Genomic DNA, 21,266 nt, shown 5'->3' with positions numbered 1-21,266 from the left:
ATTTACACAACTAGTCTGATCGAAGCTACTGATCGAAGATGTCAACCATCTTAATCAATCCAGTTTTAAGCCATATACATATCAAGTCCCCGAAATTTCCAAAGAAATTTTTTTAAAATTATTCCAGATACTAATACATTTTTATTTTCTTTCGATACTACTCAACACGCTTAAAGTGGCAACAACAGACACAGGTGTCTTACAGCTCTTCCTTTTAAAGAAATTTGATAATGATCTCTAATTACTAAAATTTATCATGTGTCAAGTTGCTAAATGCGGCCTTTTTAACTCAGGACTTTCAGATTATGGACGCGCTGCCTACTGCGCTAAGGAGGCAGATGCTTTAAATGGGGCCTTTTAAAAAAGAAACAGAAGTAAACATATGCAATTGAAGGCCCCTAGTGTCTTCTCAGAGATTGAGGGGGATGTGACAAATCAGGGGATGCTTTCCAAACCTCTGGATACTAGCCCTGGCTGGTTTAGCTCAGTGGATAGAGCTTTGGCCTCTGGACAAGTGCATATGCAAGGGTTTGGGGCTTGGTCCCCAGTAGGGGGCATGCAGGAGGCAGCCAATCAATGGTTCTCTCTCATCATTGATGTTTCTATCTCTCTCTCCCTCTCCCTTCCTCTCTGAAATCAATAAAAAAATCTTTTTTAAAAAAAACCTCTGGATACTAGATTCATTGTGGAATCAGGAAAAAAATGTGTGCTTGTAATCTTATCCTAAGTCAGAAGACTAGACTTAAATTATACTTATTCTACATTATTCTGATTAAAAATAAAGTGACACAAATCAAGACTGTGAGTAATAATGAAAAAGGACATATGTTTTTAATATCACAAGGATTAACTAAATAGACCATACAAAAATCTGTAAGGAAAAGTAGTAACGAGCAATATAACACACGTTTTATACTCATTTAAGACAAACCTTACAAATATGAGTGTTACCAAGTTAGTTTATAGAACATTTATGCTATTGAGTTTCATACCTCAGTCAATTCTTCAAATCCCACTTTTATATCTAACCATTCTAGTCTAGTTTGCTTAAAAATACTCCTGAAAATTGAAAACTCAAAAGTGAAAATTTCCAATTCTAAGATTTTTAGAGAGAGAGAAAAACATTGATGTGAGTGTGACAGTAAAAGATCCTTCAGCCATCTCCTCACCGGCCAGGACAATAAAAAATTTTCATAAATAAAAAAGATTTCATAAATACCTTTTAATTTCATATGTATGGATCTTAATCCTTTCTCCCATTACAATGCTTGCACTGGAGTAAGGATTAAGATACTGATTCTCAACACCTTCAACAACAAAGATAAAATTATTTTAAAAAAGAGATACTGACTCAACAAGATACAATTGGCTACCTTATTCGGCTCTTATAAATTAAAATGTGCACACTTAACATTAGAAAATTCAGTTTCTTTCATTTTATTTTTAAGATGGCATCATTTCTCAGGAAATAAGAACCAAATACATGACACAGTCCCCAATTACAAAGGGCTGGCTGAGACCTTGTTTCTCTGCCGAAATACAAATCTTAAAAGTTAGGGAAAGGTGTAGACAAGGGATTCTAATTAAACAAGAAAAATCAGTTAATGACATTGGTACTCTATCCTTCACATCAGTATTAATACAAACTCAATGCTTTTAAGTCAGAGGATCTGCCATTTCATTCCAAATCAAGTAGTTTTACAACCCCTACAAAGTAAAAGTATTACATAAAGATGTAACCCGATTTGCCTCCTTTAAAAACACTGCAATATGAGAGAAAGTGGTTTTCTGTAAGCTTCTCCTGAGTTCTGCAGGCTTCATGGTACTTCAGAGGCCCAATACTCAAGCAGTTCATGACAAAAGATAAAGGTGAAAAAGTAGACACAGAGATCTGTGAAAACTTCGCCCATTTTGCTGTACGTATCCATTGATCGATTTATCACTTCAGCAGGAATTCCAGATAATAGAAGTGCTGCTGTTAGTACTGTTGTCTTTATCTTCTTTTCACCCTGTACACAGAAAGACAAATAAATCCTACAGCTTTCAGAAGACAACTTAAACTCTACAAAAATATTATCAGTGCTATTTTTGCCTAACTGATTTCAAAACTGGTAATGAAGTTTCAAAATATCAATCATTAATATATCAACAAGCATTACAAGCATTTACTGAGCACATAATATGTAAAGCAGTAAAATGCTAAGCAGTAGGGAGAAAGATACCGTTCTTGCTATCAACAGTTAAAAAAAGACAGGACAGGCCTACTTGGTTTTGCTCAGTGGTTAGAGTGTTGGCCTGCGCACCCAAAAGTCTCGGGTTCCTTTCCTGGTCAAAGGCACCTGGGCTGCGGGTGAGGGAGACACCAGTCTATGTGTGTCTCTAACTTTGGTGTTTCTCTTTCTCTCTCTCTCTTCCCCACCTCCCTCCCTACCTTCCACTCTCTCTGAAAAGCAATGGAAAAAATCCTCAGGTGAAGATTAACAAAGAATAAATAGCCCTAGCAGGTTTGGCTCAGTGGATAGAACGTCGGCTTGCAAACTGGAAGGTCCCAGGTTCGATTCCGGTCAAGGGCACATGCTCAGGTTGTGGGCTCGATCCCCAGTGGGGGACTTGCAGGAGGCAGACAATCCATGCTTCTCTCTCATCATGGGTCTTTCTATCTCTCTCCCTCTTCCTTCCTTTCTGAAATCAATAAAAATATATTTAAAAAATAAATAAAGATAGGACATAAATAAGTGCTAAATGAATGCCATGGATAATGTGTAGCATAGTGGCTCAAAGAAGATAGAAATTATTCCAGGGTTTTACATATAAATAAAGCACAGGGAAAGATTTCAGGAGAAAATGGAATTAAAAACAGGCCTTCAAGAATAAGCAAGATTTATATAGAAGTGAGGAGAAATCTTATTGAAAGGTAAGTCTCATGGGGAAAAGGGGGAACATATGTAATACTTTCAACAACAAAGAATTATTAAAAATAAATAAATATACATTAAAAAAAAGAAAGGTAAGTCTCATGACACCAAAAGTCCGAGTGACAGGTGTACTGGAGGACAGTGAGTAATTTTGTACCAGAATCATAGGAATAATTTGTAGAGCCCTAATTACCATGCAAAGCAACTCACACTTGATTATACATGCAATAAGATATTACTGAATTTTTACTTCCTAATATAATTTTCTAGCTTCATTTTTTAAGAGATTCAAGGCTGAATTTTCATTTAATTTACTGATTTGGTGTCACCAAATCCAGTCACGAGTCAAAAATTTTAATAATATAAAAACCTATAGTTACCCAAAAGAAGTCTATGTCCACAAAAAGATCAATACAAGGAAATCCTTAGCTGCTTTAGTCATAGTAACCAAAAATTAGAAACAACCAAAGAAGTCTATCAACAGATTAAATAAATTAATATATTCATACAATGGAATATTATTCAGCCAAAAAAGGAGAGGAATAAATTATTAATATAGTTAAAAACATGGATTATTATCAAAAATACTATACAGAAGAAGCCTTGTACAAAAATTCATGTATAGGAATAATTCCATTTATATGAAGTACTAAAACAGAAAAAAGTAATCGATGGTGGGAAAAAGAAAATCTGAGTCTAGGGTCTATGACTACAGCTGCCTGGAAAGGGGCATGATGAAATTTCCTGATAGTGATGTTCTAAACCTTGAAAGAATTTGGGTTTCATAGGCTGTCAAAACTCATAAATGGTATACAAAGACTTGAGCAATTCACTGTATGAAAATTTTACCATAAATTAAAAAAAAAAGAGCCCTGTGCACTGAAAGGTTGCTGGTTCAATCCCCGGTTGGGGCACATATGGAAGGCAACCAATCAATGTCTCTCTCTCTCTCTCTCTCTCTCTCTCTCTCTCTCTCTCTCTCTCCCTCTCCCCTGTCTCTCTCTCTCTCTCTCTCCCTTCCTCCCTCTCTAAGCATGTCCTCTGATGATGAGGGTTGAAAAAAAGACAAGAACAATAAACAAACACTGAATTGAAATGATATGTAAGCTGAAATGTGCAGGGGTAAAGTATGTTGATGTTGTGATAGCATGGATGGATCTGGAGATTATAATAAGTGAAATAAGCCCGTCAGAGAAAGACAAATGCCATATGATCTCACTTATATGTGAAATCTAATGAACAAAATAAACTGACAAACAAAATAGAACCAGAGTCATGGATACATGGTACAGACTGACAGATGTGAGAGGGGAGGTGAGTGGGGTTGACAAGATGAAAGAAGGTGAAGAGATTAGCCAAACACATGTGCATAACCCATGGACGCAGACAACGGTGTGGTGATGGCCAGAGGGAAGGGGAGGTGAGGGCTGGATGGCGGTGAGCAAAGCGGGGGAGGAATGAGGAACATCTGTAATAATGTCAATAATAAAAATTAATTAAAATGGATAAAAAATTGGAGATACAAGATAAATATAATGAAATGTTAATTATAGAATCTAGGTTGTAAGTATAAATGGGCGTTACCTGCACAATTCTTTCAACCTTTCTGTGTGTTTAAAAACTGATATAACATGCCGAACCGGTTTCGCTCAGTGGATAGAGCATTGGCCTGCGGACTAAAGGGTCCCAGGTTCGATTCCGGTCAAGTGCATGTACCTTGGTTGCGGGCACATCCCCAGTAGGGGGCGTGCAGGAGGCAGCTGATCGATGTTTCTCTCTCATTGATGTTTCTAACTCTCTATCCCTCTCCCCTCTTCTCTGTAAAAAAATCAATAAAATATATATAAAAATGAAAAAAAAAACACTGATATAACAAAATGTTTATTTATTTATTTAATGATGTAGAAAATCTTAATTTTTTTGGGGGGGTGGGGGAGAAAGAGAAAAGAGACAGAGAAACATTGACTGGTTGCCTCTAGCATGCGCCCCAACAGAGGATCAAATCCACAATCTAGATAAGTGCCCTGACCGGGAATCAAATCTGCCACCTTCTGAAGTACAGAATGACACTCAAACCAACTGAGCTACAGCAACCAGGGTTGTTTTTTTATTTATTAATTTTAGATAGAAAGGATGGAAGAGGGGGAGAGAGAGAGAAACATCAATGTGTTGTTCCACTCATTAATGCACTTGTTGGTTGGTTCTTTTTTTTTTTGGTTCTTTTTTAAAAAAATATATTTTTATTGATTTCAGAGAGGAAGGGAGAGGGAGAGAGAGAGAGAGAAGCATCAAGGATGAGAAAGAATCACTGATCGGCTGCCTCCTTCACGCCCCACACTGGGGGTTGAGCCCACAATCCAGGCATGTGCCCGTGACCAGAATCGAACCAGGGACCTTTCAGTCCACAGGCCGACGCTCTATCCACTGAGCAAAACCAGCTAGGGCCATTGGTTGACTCTTGTATGTGCCCTGACTAGGGATCGAACCTGCAACCTTGGCGTATTGTGACGATGTTCTAACTGAGCTACTGGCCAGGGCTCTTCCAGAGCTTCTCTACACATATATAAGCAAAACCAAGTATCATATATCTATGTTTTCTTCCCTTCTATAAAAAAGTCTACTGTAGATCCTATTCTGTATTGGCTGCCTCCTGCACACAACCTGCTGGGGATAAAGCTCGCAACCTGGGCATGTGCCCTGAGCGGGAATTAAACCAGCAACCTCTTGGTGCATGGTCCAATGCTCAACCACTGAGCAACACCAGCCAGGCTTGATTTTTTTCTCTTAATATTTCTTGGCAAGCTTATCATTATCAGTACATGAAGAACTGAATGAGCAGGCCGTAACTTTTTTAACTAGTCACTTATTAGTAAACATTGAGATTGTTTCCAGACTTCTGCTATTGCAAAACTACAATCAATGTTTCAAGGTTAAGTTTCTAAACAAATCCTTTTAATAAAATTACACTTTTAGAATATTTGAGATCTCACTCCCTGGCATATGTTGTCAATTTGACACAAACTCTTATAAAAATTTAAAAAAATATATATTACACCTTTGGGGGAAAAGGTCAATACTAGGAAAACATAATCGGTATCATCAAAAATAATTTTAATTAAAAATAACATATCTCTTACTCCTTTACTTTGTGTATTTGACCTATTTGGCCTATTAAATATATAAATGCTTCAAATCCATAAAAAAATATGAGGTCTATCAGTGCATTACAAGCCATTAATCAAATAGCTAAGTAGCCATTTCTCAGCAAAAAACTCACAGAAAACTCAATCACACAAGTAGGATTATCTTCTATGCCAGCCAAGTCAAGTCCCATAAAACTGTGTATATACATTTGTAGTCAAGCAAACCAGGTAAACAATGATATCCCCCATAATTCTGTTCTGCAATTTTGGCCAAATATTTCTTGCAAATATCAGGCCTTTGGCATTAAAGTCCAAGTGCACTGTTATTAATTGTCCACTAGGCACACAGTACCATAACTGAACCCATTTTAAAATTAATGTCCTTTATCATAAACAAATGTATTACTAAATCTTTACTAAGTAATGAAATTAAACACTTGTATATGTGCACTATTCAAAGTCTGTCTTGAGGTTTTTTTTCTCCCAATCCATGGTAGACCAACATTTTTGTAAAATATGATAAAAATGTTATGGCAATGTCCAATTGCTACAGAGTGTCTAATTACTCACTTTCTGAACTTCACTCATTACAAACAGAACAAAGAGTTTGATTGGAAGCCAATCACACTTTGAGTAGCACTGATTCAGACCATAAGTATAACAAATTTTTTTAAAGTTTTTCAGATTATCTAATCATTAATCAATCTAAACACAACAACATAATTTAGAAAAAAAATGTAATTTACCTTGGGAAAATATTTGTATAGTCCCATGTATGCAAGTTGTAAAGTAAGAAATGGAGCAAATATGGACTGTGAAGATAGAAGATACAATTATATATTTCCAACATAATCATTCAAATCACAAATCAAACTAATAGCAGCTATAAATTTTAAGTAACAAAACTAATAAAATATTTAATTTTAGTAGTTGAAAGCAGTCTTGTTTCTGCAGAACAGTGAAGAAAATAAAAGGAATTGATTTATTATAAACATGTTTCTCAAGTCAAGTCACTCTCTAGTTTTATTTTTTAATATATTTTATTGATTTTTTTAGAGAGAAAGGAAGATGGATAGAGAAATAGAAACATCACTGATCATTGATCAGCTGCCTCCTGCACGCCCCCCCACCCTCACCCAGGAGATTGAGCCCGGAACCTGGGCATGTGCCCTGATCTGGAATCGAACCAGTGGCCTCTTGGTTCTTGGCTCGACGCTCAACCACTGAGTCACACCAGCCAGGCTCAAGTCACTCTCTTTAATATCCCCAAAAATGTCTTCCCTCATAAAAACTTACCTTTTAAAAAACTGAAGGCACCTGGCCAATGTCGCTCAGTGGTTGAGTCTTGACCTATGAACCAGGAGTTCAGGGTTTGATTTCCAGTCAGGGCACATGCCGGGTTTATAGGCTTGATCCTCTGTGGGGCGTGTAGGAGGCAGTCAATTGATGATTCTCTCTCATCATTGATGTTTCTATCTCTCTCTTCCTCTCCCTTCCTCTGAGAAATCAATAAAAATATTTTAAAAAATAAAAAACTTAAAAGTATTCACCCTGGCTGGTATTGCTCAGTAGATAGAGCATCAGCCTATGCACCAAAGGGTCTTGGGTTCAATTCCCGGTCAAGGGTACTTTACCCTATTTAGAATGAAACTGCCTGGGGTTAATCCCAGCTGTGACTTAAGAGCTGGTGATACTGGGCAAATGATTTAACCACTATGAGTCTCCATTCCCTCATCTATAAAACAAAGATTTATAAGGATGAGGTTAAATGAATCAATATATGTAAATCACTTAGAATGGTACCTACATATAGGGGGCATTTAATAATTATTATTAGGCTCTGTATTTAACCAGAATACCTCATTCTATAACTAAGGTGAATAGCAGTTTATAATGGCTCTCCAAATAGCCCTGTGAATCAGGCAAATATTAAGTTAATATTGGCAATGAAATCTGTGGATTAAAAACACTCATTACTATAACTAATTTTCCATTATATTTCTTACCAAATATTTGCAAACAAAAGCTCTGACTCCAAAGGCAAGAAGAGCACATCCCACCAATCTAAATATTCGGAAAGAGTCAAATTCTTCTGTTGTATTTCCATCCTCTTGACTGGGTTTTTCACTAATTAGTTGTTTCCTTAGTTTCATTGCTTCTTCAAATCTGGAGAGGTACTGTTCTAGGCCATGGCGAGAGCCCCTCTGGGCAGTGTCCGCTGTCAGGTCCCCTCTGTTCCGCTGCCGGAGCTCAAGGCTTACATCATTACTGCCCTCAGGTGGTTTAATGAAAGAGTCCAGTTTGTCTCCCAGCTCAGTCCCCTTTACCTCTGCCACACCACTCTGCTGGTCAGCTGTTCCTGTACTGACGGAATCACCCAGCACTACTCGCTTTGAAACTGAAGGAATGGTGAGGGAGTTCAGTTTATCACTGTCCTGTTGCTTTGATTTTGTTTGACTTTCTTCTTCTGAGAAAAGAAATTTAGAAACCTTATGTATTACATATAGGCAAACACCGTTCGTAGTAATATTAAAAAATGCACTGAGCTAGAACTCTGAATCTAAATTAATACTGATTTTGCATAAAACATAAACTAGTTTCCCTCTACATCCTCAAAATGTATCACTCAAAAAGAGTATTCCTGTAGAAAATATAATCCAAACTTTGGGGGTAAAAGGCTAGTAAAAAAATTGGAAAAGATAGGCAGGGAGAGAACACGCTATAAAGACCAAGTTTTCATGGATAAAACATCCCTAAAGTATAGTTGCACTGCCTGCTCTAGCTTCTTTGGTTAAAAATAGAAAATTATTAAAGCTTTTAAAAATCTGTATTTTAATATTATATTTCTGAATCCAGAGCCCTGTCAGCATAGGGTGTGGCATGTCCTACAGCTACTGCTTACGTAATCCTTCTCCTGCAGTCAGGGAGCCATTCGTAGGGACTTTAGCCATTTGAAGATGCTGTTCTGGTTTAAAACAACACGAAACCTTAATGGCAGGTAACATTTTCAAAGCAAAAGAACAAAATACGGAACATACGCCTCAAGGAAGACAGTAAGTGCTTTGGGAAAGAATAAACATGCTATTAATCATTAAAGGAAGGGATAGTTGTGTAACTACTGCTGCGGGAGAAGTTGAAATCGTTCTCTTACCTCCTCTGGGTAGTTGTCAGCGGCAGACCTGAAGCTCAGAACTACACCTACACCCAAAGCCCTACCGAACCCAAGTCACGAAGATCCAAAGGGCTGGCAACCAAAGCCGGTTGCTAAAGGCAACACTCCATGGAAAGTTAGAGAACACTAGCACATACTAGGTGTTCCATAAATATTCACATAAAATAAACAGTCACATAAAAATGTTTTAAAGAAACTCCCTGCCCGTGTCCCTGGGGGAGAAATGAGGCACCCACTCTCCCTCGGGCGAAAGGCGGTGCCTGGCATCTCATGGAGCTCGCACTCTGGGGGAGAAGACCTCTGGCGGCGGGCACTCCCACTTGCTGGGTCTATAAAGAACGGTCGCCCCAATTTTTTACGAGGAGGCCTGTGGGTGACAATGCTGAGGGCACGGAACACCAACTGTACGAGTGCCTGACCCACGCAGGGAGGACTAGCGGGCAGCTCCGTAAAGACAGCTCACGTGGGCCGACAGTTACAGCAAAAGGCAAAAGAAGGCAGATGCCAGGGAAGGCGCCGGAAGGGCGCGCACCGGGCACAATGGCAGAGCAGGAGCCTGGGATGCAACGTGCGCCCGCAAGAGGCCAGGGGTGGGGAGGCGGAGGGGTGGCCTCGGTACACGGGGCAGGGAGCACCCAGGCAGCCGGACTCGGGAGCGAAGCTTCGCGGCCCGCGGCAGAGGCGGGACAACCCCCGGAAAACTGAGAAGAGCAACTGGAAGGGGGTCAAGAAGTGAGAACTTGGGACATCACCCGAAGATCAGGGGCAGAGCAGGGCGTGGTCAGACGGTCAGCGGGGAGGGCAGGGAGGGACGGGTCCTCCAGGCTGATCCTGGCGTCCCACAGTGATCACATAGAATTTGGAAAGGGCGGGCGGGACCCCGAGGGGGAGACGGAGCTTCTCACCCGCGCCGCTCCCGGGCCTGTGAAAGCCCATGATCCGGTTGATGCGCTGTTCCGAGTTCATGAGCAGCTTTCTCCGCCGCAGCTCGGCCCGACGCTGGGAAGCCGACATGCCAGAGCCAACCGGGGCCCCGGGCCGCTCGCCGCTGTCCGTAGCGACGGTCACGGGCTCCATCTTCCCTTCCACAATCTGGGAGAGGCGACGGTGGCGCTGGAGGCGGCAGCGACGGGGCCGATGACTTCAGGCCCGGCCGCGGGCGCGCGTGCCCGGCTCAGCGCAGACCCGCCCCCCAGCGCCCGGCTGGAGACGGCGGACTGAGCATGCGCACGGCCCTTTCCCGGCGGAGGCTTGCGCCGCCATCTTGAATGAGGGCAGCCAACCTCCTCGGCTGGCCTTCGCGGTGTCTCTCTGCTGCCCGCGCGGAGGTGAAGAAAATCGGCACCCAGCCTGGCCCGCGAGAAAGGAATGGGAGTGAGAACGACGCGCATCGATCGCAGATTCGGTGCCAGGAAGCAAAATGGAGACACTTGTTTCCGCTGACCTCCTGTCGCTCGCTTATAGGCCGCGGGAACACGTAACTCTGAGAGCGACACTGTAGGAAGTGTGACGTCAGGGATTTCTCTTTAGCGCTGATTCCTCTCCTCAGACACCTCCTGTCCCCAGTGCGCCTGGTTTGTCCCGGTCTCCCGCCCGTCTTTGTTCAAGGCTTTCTCGGGAGAACCTGCCCAGTCCAAACCTTGCCACCGCCTCTCAACACTTTCTATTGTTAAAAAAAAAACAACAACCCCCACCCGTGCACCAGGACACTGTACTATATAGTAAAAGGGTAATATGCAAACTGACCCTAACAGCAGAAAGATTGGGAATGACTGGTCACTATGACACACACTGACCACCAGGGGGCAGACGCTCAATGCAGGAGCTGCCCTCTGATGGCAGGGCGCTCTCACAGGGGGGAGCTCTGCTCAGCCACAAGCCAGGCTGATGGCTGCCAGTACAGCGGTGGTGGTGGGAGCCTCTTCTGCCTCCTCAGCAGCACTAAGGACGTGGGACTGCAGCTTAGGTCTGCTCCCCGCTGGCAAGTGGACATATCCTGAGGGCTGCCGGGCTGCCAGACGGATGTATGTAGACGGATGTATGATTGCTATCTTAGGCCCAATCGCCTGGGGAGCAGACCTAAGCCAGCAAGTGGTCACCCCTGAGGGGTTCCAGAATGCAAAAGGGCACAGGCTGGGCTGAGGGACCCCCTACCCCTGAGTGCACAAATTTTTGTGCACTGGGCCTCTAATATATATATATATCAAATGGAAATATCAGAAAAAAAGATATTTAGGGCCCTGACCGGTTTGGCTGAGTGGATAGAGTATTGGCCTGCAGACTGAAGGGTCCCAGGATCAATTCCGGTCAAGGGACTGTACCTTGGTTGCGGGCACATCCCCGGTGGGGGGTATGCGGGAGGCAGCGGATCGATGTTTCGCATCGATGTTTCTAACACTATCCCTCTCTCTTCCTCTCTAAAAAATCAATAAAATATATATTTTTTAAAAAAGATATTTAGGGCATACGCAAAAAAAAAAAACAAAAAAAACAAACACAGTTGTTTCTATAAAGAAGGAATATTAGCACTATAATCCCAATCCTAAGTGAAATTGAAAACCCAAAAGACTTATCTACCTGAAAATGTAAAAACCTATTACATAATTCTAGAATGAAAAGAGAACTACAATCAGAAATGAAAGAATTCATGAAAAATAATAATGAAAGTATATAAAAATCTATGTTAAGCAATAGAGAGGGAAATTCATAGTCTTACATCTATATCGATAAAAATGAAAGAACATAAGTGAATTAAATTACTAGACCAGACAACTAAAAAAATAATAGCAAAATAAACCAAAGAAGAGTATAAGGAAAGATACAAAGATAAAAAGCAGGAAGTGAGGTAAATAGAAAAATAGCAAATTTTAAAAATCTGGTTCTTTGAAAAATTAACCACTAGCTAATTTATTTAAGGTAAATAAAAGAAGAAAACAAACGAGAAAATGACAAGAAAGAATGACTAATAATGCAGAGGAAAAAAATATAAAATAAGAAGTTCTGTGCAAACCTAGGTGATAAAATTTCTTAGGAAGATATATGATTATTAGAATCAACCTCTGTGGAAATAGAAATATAAAGCTTAAACAAAACAACATGAATAAAAAAAGTTATCAAAAACTATCCAACAAAAAAATCCAAAACAAAACCAGGCCCAGAAATTTTCATGAGAATTTTACCAAACCTTTGAGACCAGATGGTCTCCCAAAGTTACATAGGGTGGTTTAGAACATAGAAAATGAGAACTAAATTCTTTTTATGTTGTAAGTATAACTTTTTTACCCTAAAACTTGATTTTTAAAAAACAACAAAAAGAAAAATATACATGCAAATATCCTAATATACTATTAGTAATTAGACTCAAATACCACATGAAGAAATAATGCCCATGCCTACATGGAGCTATCAGAGATGCAAGAATAGTTCAATATTAGGAAGTCTATTTAGTGCACTCACATGGAAGATAAATATCTTAAGAAATCTCTCAATAGTATTCTCAACCTGAGTGTATATGTGTACAATATTCCAAAAGCTAGCCTTTCACTTTGTGGAAAACACTAAAAATAAGGTCTCACTAAGGTCAACAACTTGGGCAAGAATGTCCACTATCTTGTCCACTATTACATTGTTCTAGAAGTATTAACCAATGCTATTGGACAATAGAAAACAGTCATATTGGAATTGTAAAAGTAAAAGAAAAAATAGAACTGTTCTATTTTCAGGTGATCTGATAGTACCTGGAAAGTCCCAGGTAATGTATAATAATAAAAGCATAATATGCTAATTAGACTGGACAGCCGAACAGTAGAATGACTGTCCTGATGACCTTCTGGATGAAGCAGAGGCTGTGAGAGCCGAGGCAGCAGCCAAGGCCCAAGGGCCAAGCCCCTTGCACGAATTTCATGCATCAGGCCTCTAGTCAATGATAAAGCTAACTCAAAAGTATCCATCAAGGTAGCAGGATATAAAATCAACATGCAAAAATAAACAGCTTTTATACAAAAATAATTACCCATTAGAAAATATAATGGAAGGAAAACCTTACTTACAGTAGCAACAAAAAGATAAGAATATTGGCCAACTGGCCAACTGGCTCAGTTGATTGGAGCATTGTTCAATATTCCAGAAGGCTGCAGGATCAATCCCAGTCAGGATACATACCTAGGTTCCCAGTTTGATCCCAGTTTGATGAGTAGAGGAGGCAACCAATCAATGTTTCTCTTTCTTCCTCTCTCTCTAAAATCAAGAAAAACATATCCTCTGGTGAGGATTAAATAAATGAATGGCCTATATAAAAAAAAAAACAAAAAAAAACACACACACACAAAAAACTTTTTAATTACAATGGAAAAAACAATATTATATATGCTTCAGGTGTACATAGTTATTAGGCATTTATATAATATGTGAAATGATCATCCCATAAATCTAGTACTATTCTCCTTATCTGCCTTTTTCTCCTTAACACTTAGGACCGACTTGCAAACTAAATTTATGTACTTATTTTATTGTCTTTTTCTCCGTGAAGACAAGTCCTGTGTTTTGTTCAAGGCTCTAACTCAGTGGTTCTCAACCTTGGCTGCACATTAGAATCACCTGGGAATCTTTTTAAAAAAAAACATATTTTATTGGTTTTTTACAGAGAGAAAGGGAGAGGGATAGAGAGCTAGAAACATCGATGAGAAACATCAATCAGCTGCCTCCTGCACACCCCCTACTGGGGATGTGCCCGCAACCAAGGCACATGCCCTTGGCTGGAGTCGAAACTGGGACCTTTCAGCCCACAGGCCGTCGCTCTATCCACTGAGCCAAACCAGTCAGGGCACCTGGGAATCTTTTTAAAATCCTGATTTCTGGGCCTCATCCTCCGGAAATTCTGTTTCTTTGTTACGAATGTTGTGGCCCCATCACATAACAAAGAAACAGAATTTCTGGAGGATGAGGCCCAGAAATCAGGATTTTAAAAAGATTCCCAGGTGATTCTAATGTGCAGCCAAGGTTGAGAACCACTGCAAACTCCTAGAACAGTGTGAGCGCTCAGCAGGGCGAATTTATGCAGTGTTGAGGGGCCACAATAGTTTTAGGGGCCCAAGAAAGTGTGGGGTTTTTTCTTAATATTTTTATTGATTTCAGAGAGGAAGGAAGAGGGAGAGACAGAAACATCAATGATGAGAGAGCATCACTAACTGGCTGCCTCCTGCACGCCCCTCACTGGGTATCGAGCCTGCGACCCCAATCCAACCCTGGGCCTTTCAGTCTGCAGACCTACGCTCCATCCACTGAGGCAAACCGGCCAGGGCAAGAACATTGGAATTTCTTTAAAAGTCAGGAAAAATATGTAATAGTAGTTAATATGTAATAATGGATCCAGTCTGGATTATAGTCCTTATTCCAACAGTCATAATATATAATTTTGAATACACTTTTATGGAGGAAGGAGGCCACGAAAACAAAGTGCGTAAGGCCTACAAATAGAGCCCTGGACCTCAGCAATGACCATGTGGATGAGTAAATGAATAAAGAGGCCTCAGAGGTTGAAGCAGCCTAGTGGGCCCCCCTGCAATGAAGCCAGCTGCACAATCACCAAAAAATCCATCCCTCTTAGTGAAACTGCACAATCAATGAGTCTGGACTCGCCTGTCACTACTTGAGCCAATTAAGCAGAGACAGGGTTGAATCATATATGAGCGTGTATTCCAATAATGCTGGCAGTATGGGAGAGCATGAGGTCATCTACAAAATCTGCTCTGCCCCCCACCATAAGCCAGCTGCTTATATTGGATGGGAAGACAAAAATTACATAGGGAAGCAGGCAAAGAGATAAGAATGGGAAAGCAAAATGGGCAGTTTACAGGCAATGCAGGCTGGGGGTATATAAAAGGCTGGGGGTATGCAAAAGGCTAGGGATTTGGAAAGGCCTGACATCTCTGGTTTCTGCTACAAGGTTGTTAATCTTTCCATGATAATAGGCAGCTCCTGGATGTAGAGGATGGGCCGAATTTCCAGGTGAGCTCCCAGGTCACGTGCAACTCACAGCCAAGTTGGAATGTACTTCCTTTTTTTTTTAAAAAATATATATATATTTTATTTATTTTTTTAAATATATTTTATTGATTTTTTACAGAGAGGAAGGGAGAGAGATAGAGAGTTAGAAACATCGATGAGAGAGAAACATCGACCAGCCGCCTCCTGCACATCCCCCACCGGGGATGTGCCCGCAACCCAGGTACATGCCCTTGGCCGGAATCGAACCTGGGACCTCTCAGTCCGCAGGCCGATGCTCTATCCATTGAGCCAAACCGGTTTCGGCTGATGTACTTCCTTTAATCAGAACAAAACAATCACAGTTAACAGAGCATGATTAATATTTCTTACTAGAGACCCGGTGCACAAAATTTGTGCACTCAGTGGGGTGGGAGGGTCCCTCAGCCCGGCCTGTGCCCTCTTGCAGTCCGGGAGCCGTCAGTCGGACCTCCTTAGTGCTAATGTGGAGGCCGGAGAGGTTCCCGCCACCACCATTGCACTCACCAGCTGTGAGCCCAGCTCAGGGCTTCTGACTGAGCGGAGCTCCCCATGTGGGAGCGAACTGACCACCAGGGGGCAGCTCTTGCGTTGAGATCTGCCCCCTAGTGGTCAGTACACATCCTAGCAACTGGTCGTTCAGCTGTTTGGTCAATTTGCATATTAGCCTTTTATTATATAGGACTAGAGCCATGGTTGGCAAACTGTGGCTCATGAGCCACATGTGGCTCTTTGGCCCCTTGAGTGTGGCTCTTCCTAAGCCTTAGGAGTACCCTAATTAAGTTAATAACAATGTACCTACCTATATAGTTTCAGTTTAAAAAATTTGGCTCTCAAAAGAAATTTCAATCGTTGTACTGTTGATATTTGGCTCTGTTGACTAATGAGTTTGCCGACCACTGGACTAGAGGCCTAGTGCACGAAATTTGTGCACTCAGGGGGGGTCCCTGAGCCCGGCCTGCACCCTCTCACAGTCTGGGACCCCTCAGAGTCAGACATCCCCTTGCAGTCCAGGACCCATTGCTCCTTACTGCTCACTTGCAGCGGAGGCAGCAGAGGCTCCCGCCATCGCTGCTGTACTCGCCAGATGTGAACCTGGCTTCTGTCTGAGTGGAGTGCACTGACCACCAAGGGGCAGTTCCTGCATTGAGCGTCTACCCCCTGGTGGTCAGTGTGCATCATAGTGACTGGTCATTCCACCATTTGGTCAATTTGCATATTAGGGTTTTATTATATAGGATAATTATAGCTGGTCCTCAAAATTGTATTTCTGCCCCTAACATTAAGAGGTAATAAAATACTATATTTAACTGTAGTCATCTGACACTGTCCCAGATAAAAAAAAAAAGGAGTTTGAGAAAAAAGTGTAAAAAAACAAAACTTTTGGAGTCAACCATGTCGGAGCTCAAGTATAAACATAACTTTCTGCCTTGATTGCATGAAAGCTATTAACCTGTCCTACTTAATAATTCTAAAGTATTATCACTGGCCTGTGTGGCTCAGTTGGTTGAGCATCCTCCCATGCACCAAAAGGTCACCAGTTTGATTCCAGTCATCAGGTCCATGCCTGGGTTGTGGGCTCGATCCCTGATTGGGATGTGTGTAGGATTGGTTTTTCTCTCTTCCTCTCCCTTCCACTCTCTAAAATCAATAGAAAAGACTTTTAAAAATAATTTTAAAGCATTGTCAGAGGTTCCCATGAATATCTGTACAGGCCTACATCTCTGAGGCATAGACTGTGTCTTTCAAAAAATTCTAGCCCAAGCCGGCTTGGCTCAGTGGATAGAGCGTCGGTCTGTGGACTGAGGGGTCCCAGGTTCGATTCCAGCCAAGGATACATGCCTGGGTTGCGGGCTCGATACCCGGTGGGGGACGTGCGGGAGGCAGCCTGTCAATGATTCTCTCTTATCATTCATGTTTCTATCTCTCTCTCCTTCCCCCTTCCTTTCTGAAATAAATAAATATTTTTTTAAAATTCTAAAATTGAAATAATTAAGTAGTAACAAGTGTGCAAAACTTGAAGTACAATCCTGATGAGTCAAGACCAAATAACAGTTCCAGGATAACCAAAATATTTTCATTTGAAAAAAAAATTTTTTTTTTCCATTTTAGAGAGCCCATAGAAGCCAAATGAAAAATTTGGTTCTTTAAATAGCTGTGTTGGTGTATAATGGCTTATTTAGTCAAGTAAACATTAAAAGTGTCAGGGTTTCATATTACGTGATTACTTATTTCTGGGAATCCATTTCCCTGTGAGGTTTCCATAGATTATTAAATTACTAGTATTACTAGTTCTTCTCAGTGGTATGTATGATTTTTTTCATAAAAGATATGAATATTTACAATTCTTGTACTAATTTGTATCTCCCTCATTATAGACTTTACAAGGGCAAGCCCATCCTTTTTTAAAATTTGCCACTTTGCCCCAAATCTGAGAGCACTAAACTTCCCTCAATAGTTGCAGAAATTTTTCTTTTAGATTCAGTGTCAAAACTTGACATTTTCAATGATTTTTCATTTGATCCTAATATTGTTTAGGTAGGCATTATAATATAAACTGTAGATACAAAGCTCAACAGATTGAGTCACAAATGGTAAAACCAGAATTCATTTTCTGGGATTAAATTTAGGCAGTAAATTTATGTTTGGACTCCTCTCTACTCCACACAGCAATAACAATAAAAGTTAAAAATATAAAGAAGAAAAATAAATAGCTATACTCAAAAACAAGAGAAATATCTCAGCAGATCAAAGTAAAGGAAACAAAGCATTGCAGAGCTGAAGTAAAGTGCCTGTTGGGCTGCAAGTCCAGAAGCAGGCACTGGTAGCACGCTCTATGGGCAGGAGGCACTGAAAGTGCTCCACATAAAACACAGGGCGAAGAGGTCAAACTCACTGCTTAAAGTCTGCCCTCCTCTGAAAATGCTCAAAAATCATCTGCTATTAACTCACGTAGCCTTGGATTTAACTTTGTAAGTAGGGAGGTCAAAGAAAGGGCAAACAGCCCTGGCCGGTTTGACTCAGTGGATAGAGCATCAGCCTGCGAACTGAAGGGTCCCAGGTTCAATTCTGGCGGGGGGGGGGGGGGGTACACGCCTGGGTTGCGGGCTCGACCCCCCCCCTCACCAGTAAGGGGTGTGCAGTAAGGGGCATGCAGGAGGCAGCCAATCAATGATTCTCTCTCATCATTGATGTTTCTATCTCTCTCCTTTCCTCTCTGAAATAAATAAAAAATATGTATTTTTTAAAAGGGGTTAATGGCCTAACCGGTTTGGCTCAGTGGATAGAGTATCGGCCTGCGGACTCAAGGGTCCCAGGTTCAATCCCGGTCAAGGGCATGTACCTTGGTTGCGGGCACATACCCCGTAGGGAGTGTGCAGGAGGCAGCTGATCGATGTTTCTCTCTCATCGATGTTTCTAACTCTATCCCTCTCCCTTCCACTCTGTAAAAAATCAATAAAATATATTTTTAAAAAGGGGGTTAAACAATTAGACTTCACACTGTTGGTGACTGGAATGCTGATATTCCCAAATTACTGTGAACAGGAGCTCTAAAACACCAACATGAGCCCTGGTTTGGGGAAAGGAGCCATGAAATGTAAGTAAAATGAAAAAAACAGGAAGAGGAAAAGCATGGGAAGAGTGAGATGAGCTAAAGCAAAAATAAAAACCCTCCATTCAAATGAGCCTACAAACCCAAATTCTAACAAAAGTGAGGATAATTTTAAGTACTTTATCTGTCAATTATACTCAATTTAAAAAATGTAGCTGAGGAAACTCAGAGTGGTGAAACTATAGATTCAGAATAATCCCCCGCTCCTTGCTACTGCCACTGCTGCACTGATGGTGGGGACCCGCGCCTCAGAAAGAGAGAGAGGAAGAGGGAGGAAGAGAAACATCAATGTGAGAGCTGACCATCTATAGACTGCCTCCTGTACGCCCCCAACCAAGGATCAAGCCAGAAACTCTGTGCCCTGACCAGGAATCGAACCAGCAACCTTTTGATGCATGGGACGATGCTCAACCAACTGAGCAACACCAGCCAGGGCTACAATTTTTGAGGCTGTCGAGTCTTTTAACTCTGGTACTATCCTGTTTACTTGAAGATGTCCCATCTTGTAAACCTTTGTGTCGAAAGAGTTACTGGTTTATTTCTGAGAATCCTCTACTTTCATCTTCCTCATGGATGAACTTCAGGATGTTCAACTCACAGACATCAAACCACTTCTAAATGATAAGAATGGTACACGAAACTTCCAGGACTTTGACTGTCAGGAACATGATATAGAAACTCCTCATGGCATGGTCCACGTCACTGTAAGTGGCCTACCGAAGGGAAACAGACCAGTTATCCTGACATATCATGACATTGGCCTCAATCATAAATCCTGCTTCAATGCGTTCTTTAACTTTGAAGATATGCAAGAGATCACTCAGCACTTTGCTGTCTGTCATGTGGATGCCCCAGGCCAACAGGAAGGTGCACCCTCTTTCCCAACAGGGTACCAGTACCCCACAGTGGATGAGCTCGCTGAAATGCTTCCTCCTGTTCTTACTCAAGTGTGAAGAGCATCATTGGGATTGGAGTTGGAGCTGGAGCTTACATCCTCAGCAAATTTACACTCAATTATCCAGAGTTTGTGGAAGGCCTTGTGCTCATTAACGTTGACCCTTGTGCTAAAGGCTGGATTGACTGGGCAGCTTCCAAAATCTCAGGCTTGACAACCAATGTTGTGGACATTATTTTGGCTCATCACTTTGGGCAGGAAGAGTTGCAGGCCAACCTGGACCTGATTCAAACCTACAGACTCCATATTGCCCAAGATATCAACCAAGAAAACCTACAGCTCTTCCTGTGTTCGTTCTTTCTTTTTTTTTTTTTAATATCTTTTTATTGATTTCAGAGAGGAAGGGAGAGGGAGAGATAGAAATATCCATGATAAGAGAGAACCATGGATTGGTTGCCTCCTGCATGCCCCGTTACTGGGGATTGAGCCTGCAACCCGGGCATGTGCCCTGACCAGGAATCGAACCTGTGACCTCCTGGTTCATAGGTCGATGCTCAACCACTGAGACACACCGGCCGGGCATCTTCCTGTGTTCTTATAACGGATGCAGAGACCTGGAGATTGAAAGACCCATGCTGGGCCAAAATGATAACAAATCAAAGACTTTAAAGTGTTCCACTTTATTGGTGGTAGGGGACAGTTCACCCGCACTTGAGGCTGTGGTTGAATGCAATTCTCGCCTGAATCCTATAAATACAACTTTGCTAAAGATGGCAGACTGTGGTGGACTGCCCCAAGTAGTTCAGCCCGGGAAGCTCACTGAGGCCTTCAAGTACTTTTTGCATACCATCTGCCAGCATGACCTGGCTCGTCTGATCACGAACCCACTCAACCTCAAGTAGTATCGGCTCTGGAGAAAGTGCCTTAAGCTAGTCTGTCACCAGCAATCAGTCAGATGGAACTCAAGAATCCTCTGAGTCCCCTGATGTTCTGGACCAGGGGTCCTCAAACTACGGCCCGTGGGCCACATGCGGCCCGCCGAAAACATTTATCCGGCCGGGTGTTTTGGCCGCCGCTGCCTGTCCTGCTTAGCAGCCGACTCCTCCCGGGCCCGCAGTGCGCATGTGTGGAATGTCTGAGGGACAGTGAACTGGCCCCCTGTTTAAAAAGTTTGAGGACCTCTGTTCTGGACAGAAACCAGACCATGGAGGTGTCCTGCTAAGCAGATGCTCCTTCCCTGGACCATGCAAGTCCATCCTCCTCAAATGACCACTCCACAATATAACATTTCCAGCAAACCGGCATCTATCTTTACTCCTGCATGGCCATTGACTCTTTCTCTCTGGTATCCTGGATTTATCATTCTCTGCCTGCCCACGCCCCTTTTTGTATGTACCAGAAACCACTTCCATGCCATTACTGTAACATTCCAACATCTTTAACTGATCAAATCTCCATATCTTCTCTTGCCAGCTTTTCTCCATGCTTTCTCAACTACATATCTGAT

General features: G+C 41.8%; 1 protein-coding gene and 1 pseudogene across 2 annotated transcripts; one reads left to right on the top strand and one right to left on the bottom strand.

Moving 5' to 3' along the window:
- Positions 1-800: 800 nt before the first annotated feature.
- Positions 801-10,502, bottom strand: CAMLG (calcium modulating ligand). The gene is made up of 4 exons (XM_081091097.1): positions 10,136-10,502; positions 8,065-8,525; positions 6,805-6,870; positions 801-2,009 (listed from the first exon to the last, which is right to left on the bottom strand). The coding sequence occupies exons 1-4, from the start codon at positions 10,305-10,307 to the stop codon at positions 1,818-1,820; spliced, it is 891 nt and encodes a 296-aa protein (XP_080947223.1). The 5' UTR covers positions 10,308-10,502; the 3' UTR covers positions 801-1,817.
- An 8,931-nt stretch (positions 10,503-19,433) lies between these two features.
- On the top strand, positions 19,434-20,851 carry LOC308520282 (protein NDRG3-like; annotated as a pseudogene). Its single transcript has 2 exons — positions 19,434-20,106; positions 20,349-20,851. The product of its transcript is annotated as a protein NDRG3-like (transcript).
- Positions 20,852-21,266: the final 415 nt, after the last annotated feature.

This window comes from Myotis nattereri (assembly GCF_964212035.1).
Source record: "Myotis nattereri genome assembly, chromosome: 5".
In the NCBI taxonomy this organism is placed as follows: Eukaryota; Metazoa; Chordata; class Mammalia; order Chiroptera; family Vespertilionidae; genus Myotis; species Myotis nattereri.
This window is presented reverse-complemented; position numbering and strand designations above follow the sequence as displayed.

Coding starts and splice junctions, on each gene's coding strand:
- CAMLG (XM_081091097.1), bottom strand. CDS start 10,307: ATGGAGCCCGTGACCGTCGCTACGGACAGCGGCGAGCGGCCCGGGGCC. Junction 8,526..10,135: donor CAGGCCCGGGAGCGGCGCGG/GTGAGAAGCTCC, acceptor TTCTTTTCTCAG/AAGAAGAAAGTCAAACAAAA. Junction 2,010..6,804: donor TATACAAATATTTTCCCAAG/GTAAATTACATT, acceptor TTCTGTGTACAG/GGTGAAAAGAAGATAAAGAC.